At 36.8% G+C, this 25,542-nt stretch overlaps 1 protein-coding gene across 2 annotated transcripts in view; it reads right to left on the bottom strand.

Annotated features, from left to right (window-relative positions):
- Nucleotides 1-25,542, bottom strand: part of ZMYM2 (zinc finger MYM-type containing 2) — a 125,879-nt gene that overhangs the window by 56,578 nt on the left and 43,759 nt on the right. For both annotated transcript variants that reach the window (XM_037037239.1, XM_037037240.1), the window contains 4 exons: nt 24,616-24,901; nt 23,258-23,423; nt 20,106-20,318; nt 2,986-3,057 (listed from right to left, as the gene is read on the bottom strand). In XM_037037239.1, coding sequence (XP_036893134.1) covers nt 2,986-3,057; nt 20,106-20,318; nt 23,258-23,423; nt 24,616-24,901 — 737 coding nt within the window. The remainder of the gene's footprint in view (nt 1-2,985; nt 3,058-20,105; nt 20,319-23,257; nt 23,424-24,615; nt 24,902-25,542) is intronic.

Genomic DNA, 25,542 nt, shown 5'->3' with positions numbered 1-25,542 from the left:
GGGGGGGGGGCGGTACAGATAATAAGTAGCATAGATGGTAAGTAGAAAAGAGATAGGGAAGAGGACAAGAATAGTATGGGAAATTGGGAAATATAGAATCTAAAGAACTCGTGATGGACTTCCAGCCAAGATGGAGGTGTAGGTGGAAGCACTGTGCTCCCTCCCACAACTAAATTTAAAGACAGTGAAGTTTTAGAAACAAAAACGTAGCCAAAACAGTGCAAATTGAACTGTATGGAAGTCCAACAACGAACCACTCAGCCAGACCGGTAAGAGGGGAGGAATCAGTGGCGGAGTGAGGTCGGGCTGGAAAGATTGTTCAGTCCGACCAACCCAGGAGCGGAAGCAGTGGCGGTTGGTGGATCCCAGGCGTGGGGTGGAAACGGGCAGACCCAGTGAGGGCACGGGGTGTTGGCTGACTGCGGTCACACATTCGAGTGCAGATAAACCAAGCAAAGGAGCGAACAGTGAGACAGACAGCTCAGGCCAGGGCCACAGCAAAGGGAATTAGAGCCTGAAAGCACCAACTGAAAAGACTTTATCGGGGTCAAGGTGCCGGGAGAGGCTCCCAGGCCCACAGAGAGTTCATTGGAGAGATCCACAAGGTCCTGGAGAGTACACGGGCCCACACACCGGGGAACCAGTACCAGAGGGGCCCAATTTGCTTGTGGGAAGCCCCAGAGGGAACAGAAATCTGAGAGAGAGCAGAGCAGAGAAAAGCACCATTTTTATTTTTCCCTCTGACCCCGCCCCCACATACAGTGTCACAACCCAGCAACTGGGTCAGCCGGCCCTGGTGAACACCTAAGGCTCCACCCCTCAAACAAAACAGGTGCAAACAGACCAAACATTATGACTCAAGAACAGCACAAAGCCCCAGAGCCTATAATTCTAAGTGACCAAGAAATAGCCAACCTTTCAGATGCACAGTTCAAAACACTGGTGATCAGGATGCTCACAGAATTGGTTGATTTTAGTCAACCAATTAGGGGAACATATGAAAGCTAAACTGATTGAAATGAAGGGAAATGCACAGGAAACCAATAGAGATGGAAAAAAAACTGGGACTCAAACTGATCGAGTGGACCAGAAGGAAGAAAGAAACAACCAAACAGAAAAGGATGAAGAAACAAGAATTCAAAAAAATGAGGAGATGCTTAGGAACCTCCAGGACATCTTTAAACGTTCCAACATCTGAATTATAGGGGTACCAGAAGGGGAAGAGGAACAGCCTCAAGTGGAAAACTTATCTGAACAAAAAATAAAGGAGAACTGCCCCAGTCTGGCAAAGGAAATAGACTTCCAGGAAGTCCAGGAAGCTCAGAGAGTCCCAAAGAAGTTGGACCCAAGAAGAAACACACCAAGGCATATCAGAATTACATTAGCTAGCCAAGATTAAAATGAAGGAGAGAATCCTAGAAGCAGCAAGAGATAAGGGGACAGTCATGTACAAAGGAGTGCCCATCAGACTGTCTGCTGAAATTCATCAGAAATCAGCTGATTTCTCAAGAGATCTTAGAGGCAAGAAGGGGCTGGAAAGAAGTATTCCAAGGCATGAAATCCAAAGACCTACAGCCAAGATTGCTCTATCCAGCAAAGCTTTCATTTAGAATGGAAGGGCAGATGAAGTGCTTCTCAGATTAGGTCAAATTTAAGGAATTCATCATCACCAAGCCCTTATTATATTAATGTTGAAGAGACTTATCTAAGAAAAAGGAGATAAAAAATATGAACAGTGAAAGGACAGCCAACTCACAATTACTAACAACCAGACCTAAAACAAAAGCAAACTAAGAGGACAGCTAGATCAGGAGTGGAGCCACAGAAATGGAGATCACATGGAGGGTTAGCAACAGGGGAGTGGGAGGAGAAGGGGGGAGAAGGTACAGAGAATAAGTAGCATAGATGGTAGGTAGAAAATAAACGGGGGAGGGCAGGAATAGTATAGGAAATACAGAATCTAAAGAACTTGTGACACATGGACATGAACAAAAGGGGGGAATGGTGGGGGAGGGGTGTGCAGGGTGGAGGGGAGTGAAGGGGGATGGGACAACTATAATGGCATAATCAATAAAATACATTTAAAAAATAAAAAGAACTTGTGACACATGGACATGAACTAAAGGGGGGAAATGGGAGACTGTAATCAATAAAACATATTAAAAATAAATAAGTAAAAATTAATAAATATATAAAATTTCTTATTTTGATCATTTTACTACAGTTATTCTTAAGTGTATGCATTTATTATGCATGTGCTAATTTATTCACCTGGATTAATGAGAATACAAATTTTAAAATGATTTTGAACAAAACATTTTATTTATTTTTCAAGCAAGCACAGAAAAGAGGGACTTTGATATCCTATAAATAAATGCCTACAGTGAACAAGGTCCTGTGCATTAAAAAATATATACCTAAAAATAGCAACAAAAATACCTAAAAACAAATAATCTTATCAAAAGAAAATACATGTAAAATTTATTGAAATAAGAAAGTTTGTGTATGTCATAGAGATAAAGTAAGAAACAATCTGATATATTTTAAGTGTATAAATTTTAAGATACAAGCATATCTTGTTTAACTGAGACTCACAGATACTGAGTTTTTTTACAAAATTTGAATGCCCTCTACCAGCAAAAAGATCACTTAAGGCTCAGATGACAGCACTTTTAGAGATAAACTATTTTTTAATTAAGGTATGTGTGTTACTTTTTTAGACATAATGCTATTGCACATTTCATATATAGTACAGTGTAAGCATTACTAAAGTATAGTGTAAATATTACTTTTCCATGTACTGGGAAACAAAAAGCTCCTATGACATAGTTTACTGAAATATTTCCTTCCTTTCAGTGCTCAGGAACTAAAACCCAACATGTCTGAACCACTACTCAGAAAGTACAGGACAGTTCAAATACACCTTAACGACAGTGGCAGTGCATGAAACTGTAGGACCTTAACCCCTGCTACATTCCTACTCACTTCAGGCTGCATCAGGAAAGAGTCTTGCATGTGATCTCGAACCTCCTTCAGGAAGCTTGGATGACTACCTACCTAAAAAAAAAAGATTTCAAATACTTCATAAAAACATACAAAAGAAAGGCTTCTGCATTGAAAGGTCAATAAGCAAACTGTAAAAGTTGATTCTTAATTACCTATTCTGTGACTTACAAGTTCATTCCAACTTTTAAAAATGCCTATTTGTCATAGCCCCAGTGCCACTCACCCAACTCAAACAAGAATTTTTGAATAAGCGTAACTATCCTATAGAAAAAAATCAGGACTGGCTGGGTAGAGGAAGGGCAAAGGGGAAAAAATTGGGACAAGTGTAACAGAATAACAATTAAAAAAGAAAAGACCTTTGCAACATCATGGATGGAACTGGAAAGCATTATGCTGAGCGAAATAAGCCAGGCGGTGAAAGACAAATACCATATGATATCACTGTTATAACAGGAATCTAAACAAAACAAGCAAGCAAAATATGACCAATGACACTCAAATACGGAACAGGCTGACAGGGTCCAGAGGGGAGAGAGTCATAGGGGAAAAGGGGATGGACTCACATGAACAAGTATAAAGGCCACATGGACAATGACTAAGGGTGGGGGGCGGAAATGGGAAGGAGGTGGAGAGCACGGGGCAGGGGGCGGGCTGGGAATATAAGACAGAAAGCTGTACTTGAACAAGAATTTAATTAAAATTATTTTTAAAAATTTTTTCAACAAAATTCAAACCAAAATAAACAAAATTTTTATGAAAAAAAAAAGAAAAGAAAATTTCTCGTTTCAGTCTGGTAGTAAAGGTCTGCTGGCTTGCACTACATTCTGTTTTTATTTTTGGTTGTCTTTAGTTTGTATTTATGTGGTGCTGACTGCTGCATTTTGTTTTTACATTTCTAATTACTATTTATTATTTACATAGTGGTATACATTTTTATTAAACAACTTTAATTTTGTTGTAATTTGTCACACCAGAAAAAATTTTAATTTAGGGCTCTGATAGTACATCACTTCCTTGTATTTGACTTTAAGCATAACACAATGATGGAAAAATTCTTAAGCTGCATTTAGTATTTTAAATTGTATAATAATTAGCATTTGTAATTTCACCTAACAAAGCATTTGTAGCCTAATTAAACATAAATAAATTATAAAACAATAATATAATAATGGGGTAAGGAATTAAAAATACAGCCTTAAATCTGGCCAGCCTATAAGGAGACTTCACAAAACATGGCTTATTTCTCTTAGATGACAAGATCTCATTAAAGTCCATTAATACTTATGATGATATCAAAGCATTTTAAATTAAGTAAAATGGAGGCTATGCAATTACAATTTTCATCAGCTGCAAATGGGCTGTTTTGGGAACTTATTTGAAAGAACGTATGACAGTTTCCAGCACAAATTTACATCCTCAGTCCTTGCAGGAAGCACCCTGCTTTCCATGAAAGTCAAGATACTGTGCAAGAAAATGAAAGTAACTGAGAGAAGTGTTCAACATTTTATTCAGTCTCAAGTACCAGCATTTGGTGTACTCCAGAAACTAACTAAGCAATAGGGACATAGGTAACAATGGCAGCCAAGTTCAATGTGAGAGACAAGGATCAAGAGAGGAGGGACAAGAAACGATCCCTAGTCCCCAAGCTCCAGGAAAAGACATCATTAGAGTGGCTTGTGCAGTGGTCTCTAAACATGTCTGATTGTGCTGCTTTATCAGTAACAACACATGCGTGGGTTCCCATTTATTTACTCAATTATTATTAACACATTAATATGTGTTAATATGTATGGGAATTATAAAACATATGAAAATATTTTTTAAATAAAAGATGAAACAATATTTTACTTTAATTTTTATTTTATTTAGTGCAAGAAAAAAAGACTATTTTTATATTCACTCAAGTGGATTCATTTGGTGTCAGTGGAGGCTCTGTGCAGTCAGCGAAAGCCCAGGGAAGAGAGAAACTCCTACAGCCACCCAGCATAAGGAGCTCCTTCCCACCATGGGTGTCAACAGAGGCCAAGTGAGAGCCTGACTTGTACCTCCACTTGGAAATAATGAGACTTCCCTAGCAGAGGAGTGTCAAATAAAACCAGCTAACGTAGAGGTTTACATACAATCCAGAGTATCATAACACAATACCCCAAATGTTCAGGCTGCAATTTAAAAAAATCACTTATTCTACCAAAATCCAGGAAAACAACAATGTAAATGGCAAGAGACAATCAACAGATGCTAACACTGAAAGTACAGAGATGTTAGAATTAAGTGATACACAAGCAGCCATGATAAAACTGCTTCAACAAGGAACAAAAGCCATATAACAATGAATAGAGATTCTTATAAAAAAATAGAAGGAGAAAAACAAAATGGAAATTCTAAATAAAAAAACTGCAATAAATTTTGTTTTTAATTTCATGGTCAGGTATGTCAAAAGAACACAGGAGCCAAGTGAAAGTGCTCTCAATGGCCAAAGCTAGAAAATTATGAGCAACAAATTAAATAAAGCAGTACTACATTATAACCCAAAGTATAAAATAAATACCCATGAATCCCTCCTGATAGTAATAAGTGACTGAATAAGTTAATAAATGTAGGAGACCAATTTACTATGCAGAAAAATCCCAGTTACCTACATATTCCCACCAAAGGAGAACATGATTTCATTCCAAAGAGTACAACATAGAAACAGGCAGGGTGAGAGCTTCACAATGTAGAATTCTGACAAACACTATGTCTGCAAGGTAATAACATCAACTTCAATGGTCATAAACCATGCTCATAGATTTGCCCTTATATGTGATGAAATGGCAACAGTATTCAAGTAAACACCTCTGTAACCTTCCTCCTAAAAACCCATATGCCAGTCTGTCTAATAATGACAAAAACATCAGACAAATTCCAACATGGGGGCATCTTAGAATATACCTGATTCCTAAAAACTGCCCATGGTCAAAGAAAAAAAGGGGGGGGGGTAGAAATGGAGAATGAGGAATTAAAAAAAATTTGTAAAGGTCATCAAAAACAAGGAATCTGAGAAAATGCCACAACCAAGAGGAGCCTAGGGTGATCTGATTACTGAATATAATATGGTATACTGCATGGAATCCTGAAGAGGAAAAACAAATTATGAAAAAAGTAAGGGAATTCAAATGAACTTCACCTAATAGTATTACTATCACTTGATTAAATTATAGGTAATATAGCATACTAATTAAAAGTATCAATAAAAGGGCACATTGAGGGGAGGGAGGACTATAACATGAAAACTGTATTATGATCTCCTCAATTTTCCTGTTATACTAAAACTGTTGTTAAAATATTAAGCATTAGCCCTGGCTGGTGTAGCTCAGCGGATTGAGCGCGGGCCTACGAACCAGAGGATCGTGGTTCGACTCCCAGTCAGGGCACATGCCTGGGTTGCAGGCCGGTTCCCTGCAGGCCAACTCCCAGCAGGGGACGCACAAAAGGCAACCATACATTGATGTTTCTCTCCCTCTCTCCTTCCCCTCTAAAGATAAATAAATAAAATCTTTAAAATATATATATATATTAAGCATTAGTAAAAAATAACAAAAACCTCTAAAAAGAAAAACCCCAATGGAAAAGACTAATAGCAGAAGGAGAAGACAGAACAATCAGTGAGGGGAAAAAAGAAATTATCCAATCTAAACAACAAAAGAAAACAGATTTGGAGAGGAAAAAGTTTTTTAAATGGAGTCTCAGGGATCAGTAGGACTATAACAAAAGATGTAACTTTCAAGGAAAAAGAAGACAGGGCTGAAAAAACATTCAAAGAAATGTCTGAAAATATTGCAGATTAAGCAAAATACAATAACCCATACAAGGAAGAGTCTGAGCAAACCCTAGAAAGGATAAACCAAATCAGAATACAAATTTCTTTAAAAATCTGAATTAAAATTGGAATTAAATTAAAATTTGAATAAAAAAATAAAGACAAAAAAATCTTGAAACCACCAAAAGAAATGGAGAAATACAATTGGAATCATAGCCTAGGAAGACAAAAACTTTTAGACAATAGACGCTTTACTTCATCCAAATACCACAGACAGTAAAAAATGTGGCACTAACTCCACCCACACCAGCAAAGGCCAAGTAGAAGCCTGGACTTGCACCTCGGCCTGACTTCAATATAATGACCCAGCATCCAGCCAGGGTGATAGTACAAAAAGACAAGTAGGGAGCCTGAATTTCTGCCCATTAGGAAGTGATAAGTTCCCTACCTCCTACACCCTCAAGATGAGTACTGAGAGTCAGAATTTTCACCAATAACTACCAGTAATAAGGCCAAAATTACAGTTATAGAGACTGAAAAAACAAGTAAAGGAAAGTGAACAAAATCTAAGGGAACTGTGGGACAGATCAAGTAGACCAACACATGCATTATGAGGGACCCAGAAGAAAAACAAAACAAGGTTGAAAGATTATTTGAAGAAATAATGGCTGAAAACTTCACAAATTTGATAATGAATACAAATCTACAAACCTAAGAATCACAACTTACAACTGGGATAAACTCAAAAGAGAGACACAACAGGATACATTATAATCAAACTGTTGAAAAACCATCTTGAAAGTAGGAAGTACCAGGAATCCTCAGTAAGATTTCCCACCAAATTCTCACCAGGAAACACTGAAGACACCAAAAGGCAGTAATGATGACATTATATGAAATACTGAGAGAAAACACCTTTCATAAAAGAATATATATCTCCAGAAAAACTATTAACCAAACATGAAGGAAAAATAAAGAAACACCCAAGTAAAAGCTGAGGGAATTCTTACCACTAGACCTATTCTACATGAAATGCTTGAGAGTCAAAGATTTATGCTGATATAACAGTAACTTGAACAGAATGAAGGAAAAAATCTTTAGTATAAGAAACTCCACAGGCAGCCCCAGCTGGCATGACTCCTGGCATGACTCGGTGAACTGAGTGCCAGATTGTGAAGCAAAGGGTTGCCAGTTCAATTCCCAGTCAAGGGCACAGGCCTGGGTTGCAGGCCAGGTCCCCAGTAGGGGGAGCGGGAGAAACAACCACACATTGATGTTTCTCTCCCTCTGTCTCCCTCCCTTCCCCCTCTCAAAAAATAAATGAATAGAATCTTTAAAAGTAAAGAAACTACATACACAAATATAAAATGTAGTATTATTGTATTTTTTAAGTATACTTTTTATTTCCTACTTTTTATTTCCTGATTTTGAAGACATATACAAAAAATTATAAATCTGTTATTAAGCATGTAATGTTTAAGGTGTAACTTATTACACCATAAGGGAGGATGGAGCTATTCAGGAACAGAGGGTTTTTTTGTTGGTTTTTTTTTTTTTTAATTTATCTTTAGAGGGGAAGGGAAGGAGAGAAGGAGAGAAGTATCAATGTATGGTTGCCTCTCATGAGTCCCCTGCTGGGAACTAGCCTGCAACCCAGGCATGCGCCCTGACTGGGAATCGAACCTCAATCGTGTGGTTCGCAGGCCCGAGCTCAATCCACTGAGCTACACCAGCCAGGGCAGGAACAGCATTTTTAAATGCCAATTAAGTTGTTTTCAAATCACATTACACAGATATAATATAAACTTATGTAAATGTAATCCCCATGGTAATCACAAGGACAATATCTAAAAATTATACACAAAAGAAAATGAGAAGAGAACCAAAACAATTCACTATAAAAAAATCAACTAAATACACACACAAAAGGGAGTAATGGAGGGAACGAGTTACACAGAAGGTATAAGACACAGAGAGGTTCGGGGAAAAAAGGGCAAAAAAAAAGTCCTTTGTAAGTAAATATAAGATATAAGTAAATATAAAAAGATTAAATTTCTGATCAAAAGGCAGACATTGGTAGAATGGAAATTAAAAATGATCCAACTATATGAGACTTCACATCTCACATACAAATTCACCAGTGTGTGCTGCTACAGTAATATAAAACAAAATAAACTTTTAAAAACTTTATCAAAAACTGATAAGCCAAAGAAAAACAATACATACTGGCAAGAGAGTAAATTCATCAAGCAGATATGGTAACTATAAAGATACATGTACTAAATATCACAGTCCCAAAATACATTAAGCAAACACTGACAAATCTGAAGGGAAAAATAGGCAAGGGTAGAATTATAGTTGGAGAATTCAACGAATATACCATTTTCAATAATAGATAGACCATCCAGACAGAATTTTGATAATTAAATACAAGATGTGAATAACACTACAAAACAACTAAAGCCAACTCCACCTAATGATAGCAGAATAAACATACTTCTTAAGTTCATATGAAACTACTCGTCAGGTCAGACCATATTAGGCAACAAAAAAGTCTGAAGTTTATAAAGATTAAAAACACACAGTATCTTTTTCAATCATGAGAATGAAACTAGAAATATATCATAGAAGGAAAACTGGAAAATTCAGATATTAAAATACACACACCTAAACACTGGTTCAAAAAAGAACTCAACCAGGAAAACCTAAAAGTACTTAACAACAAATGAACATCAAACAACAAAATAACAAAAGTGATGGCATAGAGGGCAATCAGTGATCAAAGCAAAATTTATCATTGTAAATACCTATCACTGTAAGATATCAAATCAATAACCTAATGTACACCTTAAAGAAATAGAAAACAGAGAAAACTAAACCCAAAGCCAGAAGAAAAACATAATAAAGATTAAAGTGGAGATAAGCAGACATGGCTTACCTCTTCACACAACCACATCAAAATTACAACTAAGATGTAAACATCACTCAGAACAGTTAGAGAAGCAGCTGAGTAGAAGTCTGACAACTGCAGAACTGAGAAAATCACATCCATTCAGACTGCTGGGAGGGACACAGACACAGGGCAGGCTGGTCCCTTACCCACCTGTGGTGTATACAAGTTCAGGAAGGATATCTCTGGAGAGAGGAGTCCCAGCCCCATACCAGGTTCCCCAACCCAGGGTTCCACAGCCAGGAAGATAAGGCCCTGCAATTTCTGGCTGCAAAAAACCAAAGCAGGTTGAGGCAATGGAGGAAGACTACTGGAGCCCCAAGCAGTTCCTCTTGGAGAACCCACATGTGGACTTACCTACTCAGACTCATTCCCTTCGAGCTCCAGCACAGGGGTTGCACCTTGAAAGGTACCAGTGGCATACAGGGAGACACTAAGGTGTCTGGCATCAAGATAAGAGCTCAGGAACAGCTTTCTCCCAGACAGAAAGGCAGGCAGAGCCAGAGAGCCAGCAGTCCAGTGCCATATCTGAAACTCCAACCTGGCTGACACTGTTTGACCCACCTTGGAGATCCCCAGAGACTATGCCCAACCCAACTTACTGGCCCACCCAAACTGCTTTTCCATATGAACGGCTGGACTTGGCTCAAGCTTCACAACTTCCTACATCCTCTCAAGCAAGCAATAGCTGGCTTCAGGAAGCCCCCAGGCCTGGCACTAGCAGCAGACAGCCTATATTCTCAGCTTGGCTTCACCTGCCAATCTCCAAGCCCAGCATAAGTAGCAGTCATCCCAGATTGCTTTATAGCTCAGGCAGGGTAGCTCCAGGCAAAACATAGGTGGGGGCTGACGTTTGCCTGCACCACCCATGAAACCCCAGAGCCAGCGCACCCTATGGACAGCTACAGACCATGTTGGGAGCACCATCACCATGATGCTACACAGATGATCCTCCATGGAGGGCAGAGGTTGGTGGTAAGTGATCACAGCCAATCTTTGCAATTGACTGGTCTAAGTAAATCTCTCCCACTGATCTGCCAACAACAATCAAGGCTAAACTACAACAGGAGGGTATGCTTAGCCCAAAGGGTACCCAGCTTAGGTGATAGGGGAGGCTGTGCCACTGGACCATACAGGACACTCTACTACATTAACCCACACTACCAACATCGAGAGTCAAAGTAGCTCTACTTAATATACAGAAACAAACACAGGGAGGCCGCCAAATGAGTAGACAAAGAAACATAGCCCAAATGAAAGAACAGATCAAAACTCTAGAAAAAGAGCTAAATAAACGGAGATAAGAAATCTAGCAGATGCAGAGAACAAAACAACGGTTGGTTATAAGGTTGCTCTAGAAATTTAGTGAGGACTCCAACAGCATAAAAAAGATCCAATTAGAAACAAAGGATACACTAATTAAAATAAAGAACAATTTACAGAGAAGTAACAATAAAGTGGGAGGAAGCCAAGAATCAAATCAAGTGTGGAGCATAAGGAAAAAAACAACCAATCAGAACAACAAGAAGAAAAAAGAATTCAAAAAAAACAAAAGGGAGTATCACAGCCTCTGTGACAACTTCAAGCATTCCAACACTTGCATCACTGGGGTGCCAGAAGGAGTAGAGAAAGAGCAAGAAATTAGAAGTCTATTTCAACAAATAATGAAAGAAAACTTTTCTAATCTGGCAAAGGAAATAGACATGCAAGTCCAGGAAGCACAAAGAGTCCCAAACAAGACGAGTGCAAAGAGGTCCACTCCAAGATTCACTGTAATTAAATGCCAAAGGTTAAAGATAAAGAGAGAATTTAAAAGCAGCAAAAGAAAGTTAGTCAGTTACCTACAGGGGAGTTTTCATAAGACTATCAGCTGATTTCTCAAAAGAAACTTTGCAGGCTAGAAGGAATTGGCAAAAATGTTCTAAGTCATGAAAAGCAGGCACCTACAGCCAAGGTTGCTGTACCCAGCAAAGCTATCATTTAAAATGGAAGGGCACATAAACAGCTCCCCTGACAAGAAAAAACTCAATGAGTCCATCATCACAAAACCATTATTATAAGAAATGTTAAAGGGCCTTATTCAAGAAAAAGGAAATCTAAAGTATGAATAAAATGGCAACAAATGCGTATCTACCAAAAACTAATTCTAAAAAACAAACCAAGCAAACAAGAACAGAGACAGAATAATGGATATGGAGAGTGTTTTGATGGTTTCCAGATGGGGGGGGCGGGGGTGTGGGAGAAAGGGCCAAGAGGTGAGGAGATTAAGGAGTACAAATACACAAATACATCCCAGAATAGCCATGGGGATGTAAAGTATAGGAAATGAAGTAGCCAAAGAACTTATACACCTGACCAATGGACATGAACAATGGTGGGGGGATTGTGTGAGGGGGTGGGGGTGCTAAGTGGATGGGGGCAAAGAGGGAAAAATCAGGATGTGTAATTACATAGTCAATAAAATGTAATTTTAAAAAGATTAACGTGGCAATAGAGAATAGAAAAATAGAATCAATGAAACTAGAAGTTGATCATTTGAAAAAAGTTGACAAGTCTTTTAGTTAGACTATGAAAAACAAAAGATGAGAAGAACAAAGAAACAAAAGAAGGGACAATACTACACATTACCCACCTGCCCCTCCACAGAAGAACTGATTAAATACTGTGGAAAATTATGTACTAACAACTTGGATAACATAAAAGAAATAGACAAATTCAAGGGGGGGATGGGACTACTGTAATAGCATAATCAATAAAATATATTTGAGGAAAAAAATAGCCAATTCCTTAAAAGACAGAAACCACTAAAGCCAACTCAAAAAGAAACAAAAAATATCAACTGGCCTGCGAGAAGCAGAGGTTAAATCAGTCATTACAAACCTTAGAGTAAAGAAAAGCTCAAGACCAAAAGGCTTCACTAATGAATTCTGAAACACTGAAAGAACTAACACAAATTCTTCTCAAACACTTCCAAAAATCAGAATAGAATAAAACAGTTTGCCATCCCATTTCTATTAGGCCAGCATTATCATGATTCCAAAGACAGACTAGAACACAACAAAGAAAATTACAAAGCAGTATCCCTTGTGAATATACACACAAAAATCCAGAAGAAAATATTACTAATTAAGCAGTATATTAAAACTATTATACACCATAACCAAGTGCGATTTATTCCAGTAATTCAAGAGTGATTCAATGTAATACACCACATGAATAAAATGAAGGTAAAAAACATATGAAGGAAAGGAAAATTTTGACAAAATCCAAGGTATAGACTCTCTAGACTATAGAGACTCTCTATACTATAGAGAACAGACTGCACACTGTCACAGGGGAGGGAGATTGGTGAAAAGGGATTAGGCAAAGAAAAAAACCTCACAGACAACAGTATTGTGATTACCAGAGAAAACAGGTGGTAGGGGGAGGCAGAAAAGGGTAAAGAAGGGATAAATGGTGATAGAAGATTTGAACACACAATATAATATACAGATGATATATTATAGAATTGTACACTTGAAACCTCTATAATTTTATTAACCAATGTTATCCCAATAAATTCATTAAAATTTAAATAATAAATTGAATTAGAAACTCTTCTTCTGGCTGGTGTGGCTCAGTGAATTGAACGCTGGCCTGTGAACCAAAGGGTCGCTGGTTTGAATCCCAATCAGGGCACATGCCTGGGTTGCAGGCTGGCTTCCAGTACAGGGGCACATAAGAGGCAACCACACATTGATGTTTCTCTCCCTGCCTTTCTCCCTCCCTTCCCCTCCATCTAAAAAAATTAATAATCTTTAAACAAAATAGAGAAAATAAAAACTATTGTATATGCAATATATTATTAAGAAAGTAAAAAGAGCCCTGACATGTGGCTCAATGAGTTGGGCATTATCCCACAAGCCAAAAGGTTGCTGGTTCGATCCCAGGTCTGGGTACATGCCTGGGTTATGGGCCAGGTTCCCAGCTGGAGGCATGGGAGAAAGAAAGAGCAGACTGACGTATCTCTCGCACATCAGTGTTTCTCTCCCTCTCTTTCTCCATTCCTTCTCCTCTCTGTATACATAAGCAACTTTTTTAAAAAGTAAAAACACAGTCTACATGTAGCAGACAATTACTGCAATCATATATCAGATAAGGGATTTACATTCACAATATATAAAGAATTCTTAAAACTCAAGAACAAAAAGAAAAGCAATTCCAGCACAGGCAAAGGACTTCAATAGACAGTTCTCAAAAAAAATATATGCATGGTCAATAAGCACCAGAAAACATGCCCAACATCATTAGTCTTTAAGGATATGTAAATCACAACCACAAAGAAATACCACTTCACACCTACACAGATGACTATAATCGAAATATTTTTAAAACAAAAATAAGTGTTGGAAAGATGTATGGCAAAAGGGAACCTTTGTGTATTGCTGGTAGAAATTGTAAAATGATATTGTTATTGTGGAAAATAATTCAACAGTTCCTCAAAAAAACAAATGAAAAATTATCCTATGACCCAGCAATTTCACTCCCAACTACCAAATTTTGCAGTGTATAATGCACACTTTTTTTGCCCAAATTTTAGAAAGAAAAATAAGGATACCCATTACACATGGGTAAAACTATTATATATCATGGGTATAATAATAGGAATAATAATCTCATGTATAATGTGCACATTAAACACAGGAGCACATTATACATGGCAAAATATGGTATATACCCAATAGAACTGAAAACCAGCTCTCACACTGATATTTATAAAGCAAAGTTTGTTGCACCATGATTCACAATAGCCAAAAGGTAGAAACAACCCAAATGTCCATCAATAAATGAATGGATACATAAAATGTGGCGTATACAAACAATGAATTATTTCATCATAAAAAGTAACACTAAAAACATGGATGAAAGTAAAAACATGATGCTAAGTGAAATAAATCCACAAAAGAACAGCTACTGTAGGATTCCAGTTATATGAAATATCTAGAATACACAAATTCAGAAAGACAGAAAGTAAAGATTATCAGGATAGGAGAAAATGAGGAGTTACTGGCCTGTCAATGAGTTTCTCTGTGAGTCCTGAAAAAGTCCTGGAAATAGAGGTGATGGCTGCATATGAAAAATAAATGCCACTCAAAGCATAATTTAAAATGTTTAAAATAAAAAACTTTATTATACATATTTAGCACATTAAGTAAATAATACGTTATTTCCCTACTTTTTTATTTTCTGGAATGTTTTACATAGCATTGAGATAACCTAGTTTAAAAAAATTGTTTTTACTTTACTTTTATTCTTTATACTGTTACAGATGCCTGTCTGTCCACATCTCCCCTGCCCCTCCCTTCCTTCTGGTCATCACCACACTATTGTCTTAGTCCATTTGTTGGAATTCTGAGAGACCATTTGAGCCTATTTCTTTTCATGAGGTAGTTTGTTAATAATAATCTTTCTTCTATGGAAATTTCTCTGCTTTATTGTACATGCTCTGGAATCAATTTAGGGAAATTATATTTTCATATTTTATGTAGGGTTGTATAATGTAGTTCCTTAACTACTGATTTTCAACTTACCCTGTTTCGATGATTAAGTACAGCCTGTCATTTCCTACTTTTTGAATCTGTGCACTTTTAAACCTCTTCTCATTACATTAACTACTGTTTTTTTTTTCAATTTTATTTATTTATTTTGCCCTGGCTGGCGTAGCTCAGTGGATTGGGTGCAGGCTGGGAACCAAGGGGTCACCAGTTAAGATTCCCAGTCAGGGCACATGCCTGGGTTACAGGCCAGGTCCCTGGTACAGGGCACATGAGAGGCAACCACACATTGATGATCCTCTCCCTCTCATTCTCCTTCTCTTCACCTCTCTCTCTAAAAAAATGAATAACTAAAATCTTTAAAATAAAATTTTTATTTATTTTTAGATAGAGGGGTAGGGAGGGTGAAAAAGGAGAGAAACATCAATGTATGGCTGCCTCCCATGCACCCCCTACTGGAGACAGGGCCCACAACCCAGGCATGTGCCCTGACTGAGAATCAAACTGGTGACCCTTTGGTTCACACGCTGATATTCAATCCATTGAGCCATGAGAGCCAGGGCTAACTACTGGTTTTTCTAGTTTTTCAAAGACCTGACTTTTCATAGAAGCAGTATTCTTAATTATTTTAGTACTGTATTTCTTAAATTCATTATTTTCTATTCTTATCATTATTGCTTCTCTTTTAGTTTGTTTTCCTCATAAACTTTTTGAGTTGAATACTTAATCCTCTTATCTCCATTTTTACCATGAATGTTCCTAAGCATTTTTATAATGCAAAAATAACACTGATATCTTAAAGACTGCACCCCCCAAAAAAGGAAACTACAGAGCAATCTCACTTATGAATTGAATACTAATGGGTTCAAAAATCCATTTAATGGATTTAAAAAGAGAAAAAGATACATAATCACTTCCAAAGACTCTGAAGACCTTCAAAACTTGATACTCATTTCTAATCAAATACTTAATAAAACAGAAATAATGGATATTGCTTTAATATGATAAAATATATTTACCTCAACCCTAAAGCCAGCATCTAATTTAATAAGAAAACACCAAATGCATCCCCACTAAAAAAAAAAAAAAAAAAAAAAAGATATTTACTATTTCCACTATTTAAAATTATATTGGAGTTATTAGGAAACGTTATCAAGCAACAAAATAATAGAAATGGGAATTAGAAAGAAAGTTTAACTTTCTCTTTTTAGAGGTGATATGATGGGTTAGTTTAAAAAAATACCAGATACAAACTGGCAAAACAGTCACAGACATGTTAATTGTATCATAGGGAATTTAGTCAATGCCATAATAACTATGTATGGGGCCAGGTGAGTACTCAAAATAGCAGAGTATCACTCTGTAAAGTACACAACTATCTAAACTTTAGGTTGTGCATCTGAAACTAATACTGAATAATATTGAATGTAACCTGTAACTGAAAGAAAAAAATCTGAGAATTAACCAATAATGATGATTCAGTTAAGTAGCAGGTATTTAAGATCAATAAAATTATAAATGAACACATTATGTATACATACACACACACACACACACACACACACAAGGAGGGAAGATAAAACTTCACTTAAAATAAAAAAAGATAAAACACTAAGAAATAAAGTCAACAAGAATACTAATATAACAAATAGAATGAAATTCCTTGTTCTATAAAGTACACTTGGACATCAAAAAGATGCTGAGTATGCCCAGGATGGTGTGGCTCAGTGGACTGAGCGCCAGCCTGCGACCCAAAAGTTACTGATTAGCTTCCCAGGCAGGGCACATGCCTGGGTTACAAGCCAGGTCCGCAACAGGGAATGAGCGCAATTACACATAGATGTTTCTCTCCCTCTCTTTCTCCCTTCCTTCCCCTCTGTCAAAAAATAAAATAAATTTTTAAAAATCTTAAAAAAAAAAAAAACAGATGCTGAATACGATGTGTCCCAAGGTCAGTTATTTGGAAGCCAGTATTTGACCCTCAACTCAACTGTAGACCAGAATCAATTCCAAAGGGGCTAAAGATTTAAATGTTAAAATGAAGCCTTCTAAACTTTACAAGAAAACATGAAAAGTATTCCTTTATAGCCTGGGACTGAAAAAAATATATGAAGTAAAACCTAGAAGCAATAATAGAAAAAACTGTTAAGTCTGACAATATTAAAATTTAAAATTCTACTTGACAAAACATTTTACGTAAGCATCTAAACACAGTTACACATAACATGGATGACTCTCATCACATATTAATGCCATTTACACAGAGTTAATAAACAAGTCAAACCATGAAGTCAGAAGTCACAATTAGTAGCTTACCTTTGAGGAAAGGAAAAACAATTAGACAAGAACGCAAATGGCCTGATGGAGAACTAGGTGTGTTCAGTTTCTTTTTTTCTTTTTTAGTCAAGTTGGGAAGTTGTATCTATATCTATCTATCTATCTATATAGATAGATAAATAGATAGATGTACATTTACATATAAATATATTTTTAATTGATTTTAGAGCAAAGAAGGGGGAAAGAGAAACATCAATTTGTTGTTCAACTTATTTACCCATTCATTGGTTGCTTCCTATATGCACCCTAACCAGGTACTGACTTGCGATGCAGTAAGGACAATGCTCTAACCAACTGAGTGACCCAGCCAGGGCTAGTGTTCAGTTTCTTGAAGTAGGATCTTAAAAATTAAAAGACTTAGATTTGATTATTTTAGTAGTAGTACGACACAGGGATTACTAGTTCTGCAACTTTATATATGAAAATGAGGCAAGGCACAGGGAAGTTAATTTGCCCAGGACACACAGGATTACTGGTGGGACCAGAATTTTAACCCGAGACAACTAAAACCCGCACTCCAAAATCATCAGCAAACACTGGGGATTATCATTATTAGTCTGATCCTTTCCATCACCATTATAGCCTTCTTTATATTACCAAATTTGAAATATGCCTCCCCAACACCAATTCTATGAAAGTGAGAACTATGTCTACTTTACTTTCCACTGTACTATTCCCTCCAACAGCAACATAGTGGGTGGTCTATAACTGTCTCCTGAACAAATTACCAATGAATGCTGTTCATTAAAATAAATGTTCAGTTTAAAGGGGAAAAAAGATTAAAATCCAAACAAAGAAAAAAAAGAGTGAAAGATGCAAACAATTACTTCTGAAATATGATAAACCCCTCATCATCATTCCTAACAAAAGGAATGATGTGTTCATCTTCTCTGCTGGAGAAGCTATGAACAGACACTGAAAAGAATGCAAAACTGGAACAACTTTAACACTAGGAAATTTAGTAATACCTTACAAACTAATGCACGTGTTTACCTTTGACCAAGCAATCCTGCTTCTAAAAATCTACCCTGAAATCACACCTCCTCAAATATATAATCAAGATGTATGTACTAGGTTATTCACCATCTATTATTTGTAACAGCAAAAGATTGGAAATAACCCAAATACCATCACCAACAAAGTGATTAAGTAAATTAGTACATAGCCCAGTATTGTCTTGTATGTGATTAACCACAGCTCTTGAGATGTGAGGGAATCATACCATAATTTGTAGCATTTGCCATGAAAACACTCCCACTATGGCTTAATTTCAAGTGACCAACATAAAACTGAACCTGAAATTGGGGAAAGATGCACAGGAATACACCATTATGTATCTTTCCATCATATAAATACAGAAGTCAGAAATAACCTTAAGAGCACAGATATACAATAAGTGTATAGAAGTGTTGAGTATTTATTTCCTTTTTTCTCAATAATGTAGTAGTCTCAACTGTGTTCCCCCAAAATTCGTATCTTGGAGCCCTAACCCATATTAAACTATATTTGGGATAGAGCCTTTAGGGAGGCATTACTTAAGCTATCCACAAGCCTAGAAGAACAACCTCACCAGAAACCAACCAGGAAAACTACCTTATTTTGGACTTCTAGCCTCCAGAGCTGTAAGAAAATAAGATTCTATTGCTTGAGACCCCCAGTCTTTGGTATTTTGTTATGATTGCCCTAGCAGAGTAATACAAATATAATATATCTATAAGTTTCTATAATTTAATTTTTAATAATAGGTGTTTTTAATAATTGGCTCACAAAATTTGTGAAATTTTAACTGTAAAGCTATAAAAAGGAAAACAGTCTACGTTTACTGATACAGAATAATTTCGAAGACACACTGAAATGAAAATTGGAAGATACAGTACACTATATACTGTATGGTGCCCTTTGGCTAGGAAAAAGAGAAACTAAGAATGAATTATGTATTTCCATCATTTTTCAGACAGAACAGAAAACATACAGTAGTAAGAACTAAACAATGATACCATAAAGAATGAATAGGAATCAAGAGAAGAGAAAAATGGGAGCTGGATTTTGCTGAGTCTACCTTTTTATGTACATTTTACTTTTGAACCATGCATATAAATTCAAAAATAAACTAAATCAAAAAGGCCTTAAAAATGAAATTAACCTTTAAAACTAAAAAATAAATAAGATAATCAGTCCTAAGCCAAGCTTTAACAATTTGAAAAATCGTATTTGTAACCCCCTCCAATCGCCCAAAAAAGAAAACTCAAAAGAGGAATCATTCTGGTAGCATTTACCTTTATTATGTAAAAATCACAAGTTTATATCCAATATTCTGCATAGTATTTGAGATATTTCATTTCTAAGATGTGAAGACATAATGAAATCAAATGAGATTATAAGATAAATCTGGTTAATAAATGCTATTAAGAGTAAAATGATTAAAACTATTTACAACACATTCAGAAGACTGGCTGGTTTTGACCAGATCATGAATTACCTGTTTGTATTCACTGACACAACTTTGGCAGCAAAATCTTTTCTGCTGACCATCAATCACCAAGACGTTGTTTCCGGCACCTTTGCTGGGCAGGTATTCTCCACATTGTTCACAGCAATTCATTATCAGACCATTGGCCATTCTGTATCTATTAAAGCAGTGGTCACTGCAAAGCTTATGAGTCATATTTTTAAAGCTAACTTCATGGCGAATCTAAAAGAAAAACAAAAATTTAAAAAACAAATGAGTATGACAGGTACCCAAGTAACAACGTACTTCAACAGAAAAAAAAAGTGCCTCAGTAACTTTTTTTGTGGAAGGCTTATGGAAAAAGACAAAGTATATTTCATTATTCTTTGAATCATTGTTATACACAAAAGGAATACATGTATGATGCAGAGAGGACCACCAGTGATGTAACTACAAACTTCTCTAGAGGTATCTAAAAATAGGAACCAACCCAGTTTGGTTACTGTTAGTATAAAACTTATAAAAAGGAACTATGAAAGTACACTGCTTTACAAAAGGGAGAAAGAACTAATATTATAATTATTCACGCAACTTTCTTTTTTTAATCAAATGCAAACATTTTAATACCATATTAACAACGTGAAGTTACCAGAAAATACCCCCTCCACTTATTCTATTTTCTTTTTTTTCAATCCTCACCCAAGGACATTTCTTCATTGCTTTTTAGAACGAGAGAAAGAGAGAGACAGAAAACATGGATGTGAGAGAGAAGCATCAATTGGTTGCCTCCTGTACACACCCAGAATAGGAATCATATGCCCCTGGAACAGGGATCATTGCACCCAGAGGAGGGATCAAACCCACAACCTTTCAGTTACAGAAAAATGCTCCAACCAACTGAGCTACACAGACCAAGGCCACTGTTCTATTTCTTAAGCAAGATTGTTGTCTTACTACTTATTTAGTCATTCTATTGACTTAAGCACTGGTTTTGTCTATGAGGGCTCCCAACCTCAGAAAAAGAAGTCAATTCATATTATATCATAATTTTCCTAAATTATTCTCACTATAAAAAGAAATAGATTACATAATAGGATACTTATTAGATCAATTTTATATATCATTACATTTAAAGAAATACACACTGATAAGAGTATAACTGTTAAATAAAGTTAAAAATATTTCCATTAGACTTCCAACCAAGATGGAGGTATAGGTGGAAACACTGTGCCTCCTCGCACAACCAAGTTTAAAGGCAACAAAGTTTTAGTAACAAAAACACAACCAAAACGCAGAAAACTGAACTGTACAGAAGTCCGACAACAACGAGCCATTCAGCCAGACTGGTAAGAGGGATGGAGTCAGTGGTTGGCTGAGCGGTTCTCGCAGGAAAAGGTGGCCTGGCCAACCCAGGTACACAGGCGGCAGTTGGCAGATCCCAGGCATGGGGTGGCAACAGGCAGATCCAGCGAGGGCACAAGGCGGCTGGCTGACCACAGTCACACATTCACATGCAGATAAACCAGGCAGAGGAGCAAGCAGTGAGACAGACCATGTAACCCAGGGCCCCAGCGCCCGGAATTAAAGCCTAAAAGCACCAATTAGAAAAACTTTCAGGGTTGAGGTGCCGGGAGAAGCTCCCAGGCTCACAGAGAGTTCGTTGGAGAGACCCACAGGGTACTGGAGGGTGCACAGTCTCACACACCCAGGAACCAGTACCAGAAGAATCCAATTTGCCTGTGGGAAGCAGCAGAGGGAACTGAAATCGGAGGGAGTGTGGAACAAGCGCCACTGCCCATCTCTGGCTCCGCCCCCACGTACAGCGTCGCATCACAGCAACCTAAGTCTCCACTCCTCACACATAACAGGTGCGAAAAGACCAAACATTATGACACAAGAACAGCACAAAGCCCCAGAGCCAATACTTCTAAGTGACCAAGAGATAGCCACCCTATCAGATGCACAGTTCAAAACACTGGTGATCAGGATGCTCACAGAACTGGTTGATTTTAGTCACAAGTTAGAGGAACAAATGAAGGCTGAGCTAACTGAAATGAAGGGAAATCACAGGAAACTAATAGTGATGGAAAGGAAATTGGGACTCAAATCAAGGGAGTGGACCAGAAAGAAGAAAAAAATGACCAAACAGAAAAATATGAAGAAAAAAGAATTCAAAAAAATGAGGAGAGGCTTAGGAACCTCCAGGATCTTCAAACGTTCCAACATCCGAATTATAGGGGTACCAGAAGGGGAAGAGGAACAGCCTCGAGTGGAAAACTTATCTGAACAAATAATAAAGGAGAACTTCCCCAATCTGGGTAAAGGAAATAGACTTCTAGGAAGTCCAGGAAGCTCAGAGTGTACCAAAGAAGTTGGACCCAAGAAGGAACATTCCAAGGCACATCAGAATTACATTAGCCAAGATTAAAATGAAGGAGAAAATTCTAGAAGCAGCAAGAGATAAAGGGCCAGTTACCTACAAAGGAGTGCCCATCAGACTGTCAGCTGTTTCTCAAAAGAGACCTTACAGGCAAGAAGAGGCTGGAAAGAAGTATTCCAAATCATGAAATCCAAAGACCTACATCCAAGACTGCTCTATCCAGAAAAGCTTTCACTTAGAATGGAAGGGCAGATGAAGTACTTCTCAGATAAGGTCAATTCAAGGAGTTCATCATCACCAAGCCCTTATTATATGAAATGTTAAAGGGGCTTATCTAAGAAAAAGAAGATGAAAAATATGAACAGTGAAAAGTCAGCAAACCCACAGTTACTAACCACCACACCTAAAACAAAAGCAAACTAAGAGGACGGCTAGATCAGGAGGGGAACCATAGAAATGAAGATCACATGGAGGGTTAGCAACTGGGGCGTGGGAGGAGGAGAAGGGGGAAGAAGGTACAGAGAATAAGTAGCATAGATGGTAGATAGAAAATAGACAGGGGGAGGGCAAGAATAGTATAGGAAATATAGAATCTAAAGAACTTGTGACACATGGACATAAACTAAAGGGGAGGAAAATGGTGGGGGAGGGGGTGTGCAGGTTGGAGGGGAATGAAGGGGGAAAATGGGACAACTGTAATGGCATAATCAATAAAATACAGTAAAAAATAAAAAAGGAAATAATAAAAAAATAAAATATTTGCATTAGTTAGAACTAAGTGATAAAGCACAAAAATACAAACCTCTGTTAGTTTACCACAAATTGTACATCTTGATTTATTTAGAGCTCCTTTCGTAGGGTTCTGTTTGTCTTCATAGAGAGACAGACAAGATGTACTACAGAATTCCTGGAAGGACTCACTTGAGTCCACTTGAGCAACAATGGTTCCTTTCATTGTAGTTATATCTCTGAAAATAAGAGGAACAACTTAAAGTGAAATTTTATTTTAAAAAATAAATAACAAATTTTTAATTTCTATAGAAACAAAACTATTTTATACTCTTAAATCTTTGCTGCTACCTAATATATTCTTAAACTTCTTAACAAGGCTTTCAGATATTAACAACACTCTAAAAAACAAAATGGATGTTATCATTTATATAGAGTTTGATGTCAAGGCCCAATTTACTGAGGTATAAATTTACAATACCAAAATAAATTACAATACCTATTCAATTCCCCTCCTTGGGTAAATAAAAAGCATGAGACATCTAAGCCATAGGAACATAACAAAAATAATCCCACCTACCACTCTCTACAACTCTCTAACTGCCAATTAGAAATGTTAAATGACATTACTGTAATCTTTGAAGTTTACCTTTAATTCTCAATTTCAAGATCCTACACTGCAGCATGTAAGTCTACTTTAGTGCAATCTAAAATTGTGCATAACTGTTCCAATATTTGACTTTATTAAACTCATACGGAGCACTACAACCTTTCTAAAGCTCTAAGATCAAAAAATATCTTCAAACGTCAGCTGCCCCAAGAGATGGTACAAGAAAATCCACCTGTTTTGATCCTGCACATAATATACCATATCCCACTTATTTTTAAACCACTGAAGCCAGACTTAAAAGTTGACAGAAAAGAGAGCATCCTGCTGTCTCTCTCATCTCCAAGCCTGTCAAAAACTAGTATCTGAGTCTTGAAATATTGAGTATTCCAATAACTTGATGTTCAAAACATACACATAAAATCCAAATTGCCAATTTTAATTCTTAATGAGGACATTATAAAACCTGATCTATTTTAATAAAGTACTCAAAATATAATGTGCTTAACAATTTTATCTAATTTAATAATATAAATAAGTACGTATTTTTACAAATTCAAGAAGATAGAAATTACAGAGAAAATTAATTAAAAGGTCAACCTCAAAGCCTATCCAAATAAAAAGGCTTTTAATCATAAGCCATCTGGGCTTGATGAAGAACCCTCTAAAACCATTTCAAATTTCAGTTTGGCTTTAAGAATCAATCAACTTGCTTGCCAATTTTGAAAATATGATAATTCATTTCTAAGACTCTAACAATTTTCCTAAAATTTCATACCATCTATATTCAACCACATGGAATTACATTGAAAAGTAAACCTTACTTTTTACACATAACACAGAGTTTCTTTGGAGCAGGCTTGTGAGAGAAGGAGGAAAGGCAGGTTGTAGAACAAAAGAGGTGAGCAGATCCTTTTCGTTGATAAGCTGTTTGTCCCTTTTGTAAAGGTTTTTTGCAGTTTGCACAAGTGACTTTAACTGGTTTAGTAGGTTGCTGTTGGGCAGAAGGCTGGAAAATCTGTTTAGGAAGCGAGGCCACTGGTGATAAAGAATCCACCCCTGGCTGCTTCTGATTTCGAGGAAATGAGGCTGATTGGGAAATCCAAGAATCTTAAAAACAAAATGCACATGAAAAAGTAATGAAACAAGTATTTTCACACACTGGAATTTCTATCAGAGAAAGAGCTTTAACTTCCCATTTTGTACAAGGCAGCAGCACAGCAAAGAGGTTATGGACAGAAGTTTTGGAGTAAGAATAGCATTCAGGCTCCATCACTTACTAAACCTGGAAGTTAAACTCTGTACCTAACTTCTCTAAACTGGAAATAGTACCAACATCATATAAATGCTAAATATTAAGTGAGATAATATATGTAAGAAGCCATAGTGACTAGCATATAGGAAGCACTAAAAAGTATTAAGCCTTGCTCTAGCTGGTGTAGCTCAGTGCCGGCCTATAAACCAAAGTGCCTGGTTCAATCCCCAGTCAGGACACATGCCTGCATTGCAAGGAAGGTCGCCAGTAGAGTCACACGAGAGGCAACCAACAGATGTTTCTCTTCCTGTCTCCCTCCCTTCTTCCCCTTTCTCTAAAAATAAAAACATTAAATCTTAAAAAAAAAAGACTAACCTCTCGATGTTTAAAACAACATATTAGCCTTTAGCTATTAAATAGAAAGAATTAATTCGCAAAATATTACTTTAAGCAAGAAACATATACATCAACATAAAAGTAAAATAAAATCTTCAAC

This window comes from Sturnira hondurensis, unplaced genomic scaffold (assembly GCF_014824575.4).
Source record: "Sturnira hondurensis isolate 20B ecotype Veracruz unplaced genomic scaffold, ASM1482457v3 Scaffold0022910, whole genome shotgun sequence".
Classification (NCBI taxonomy): domain Eukaryota; kingdom Metazoa; phylum Chordata; class Mammalia; order Chiroptera; family Phyllostomidae; genus Sturnira; species Sturnira hondurensis.
Note: the sequence above shows the minus strand (reverse complement) of the source record. Positions and strands in the feature narration are given on the sequence as shown.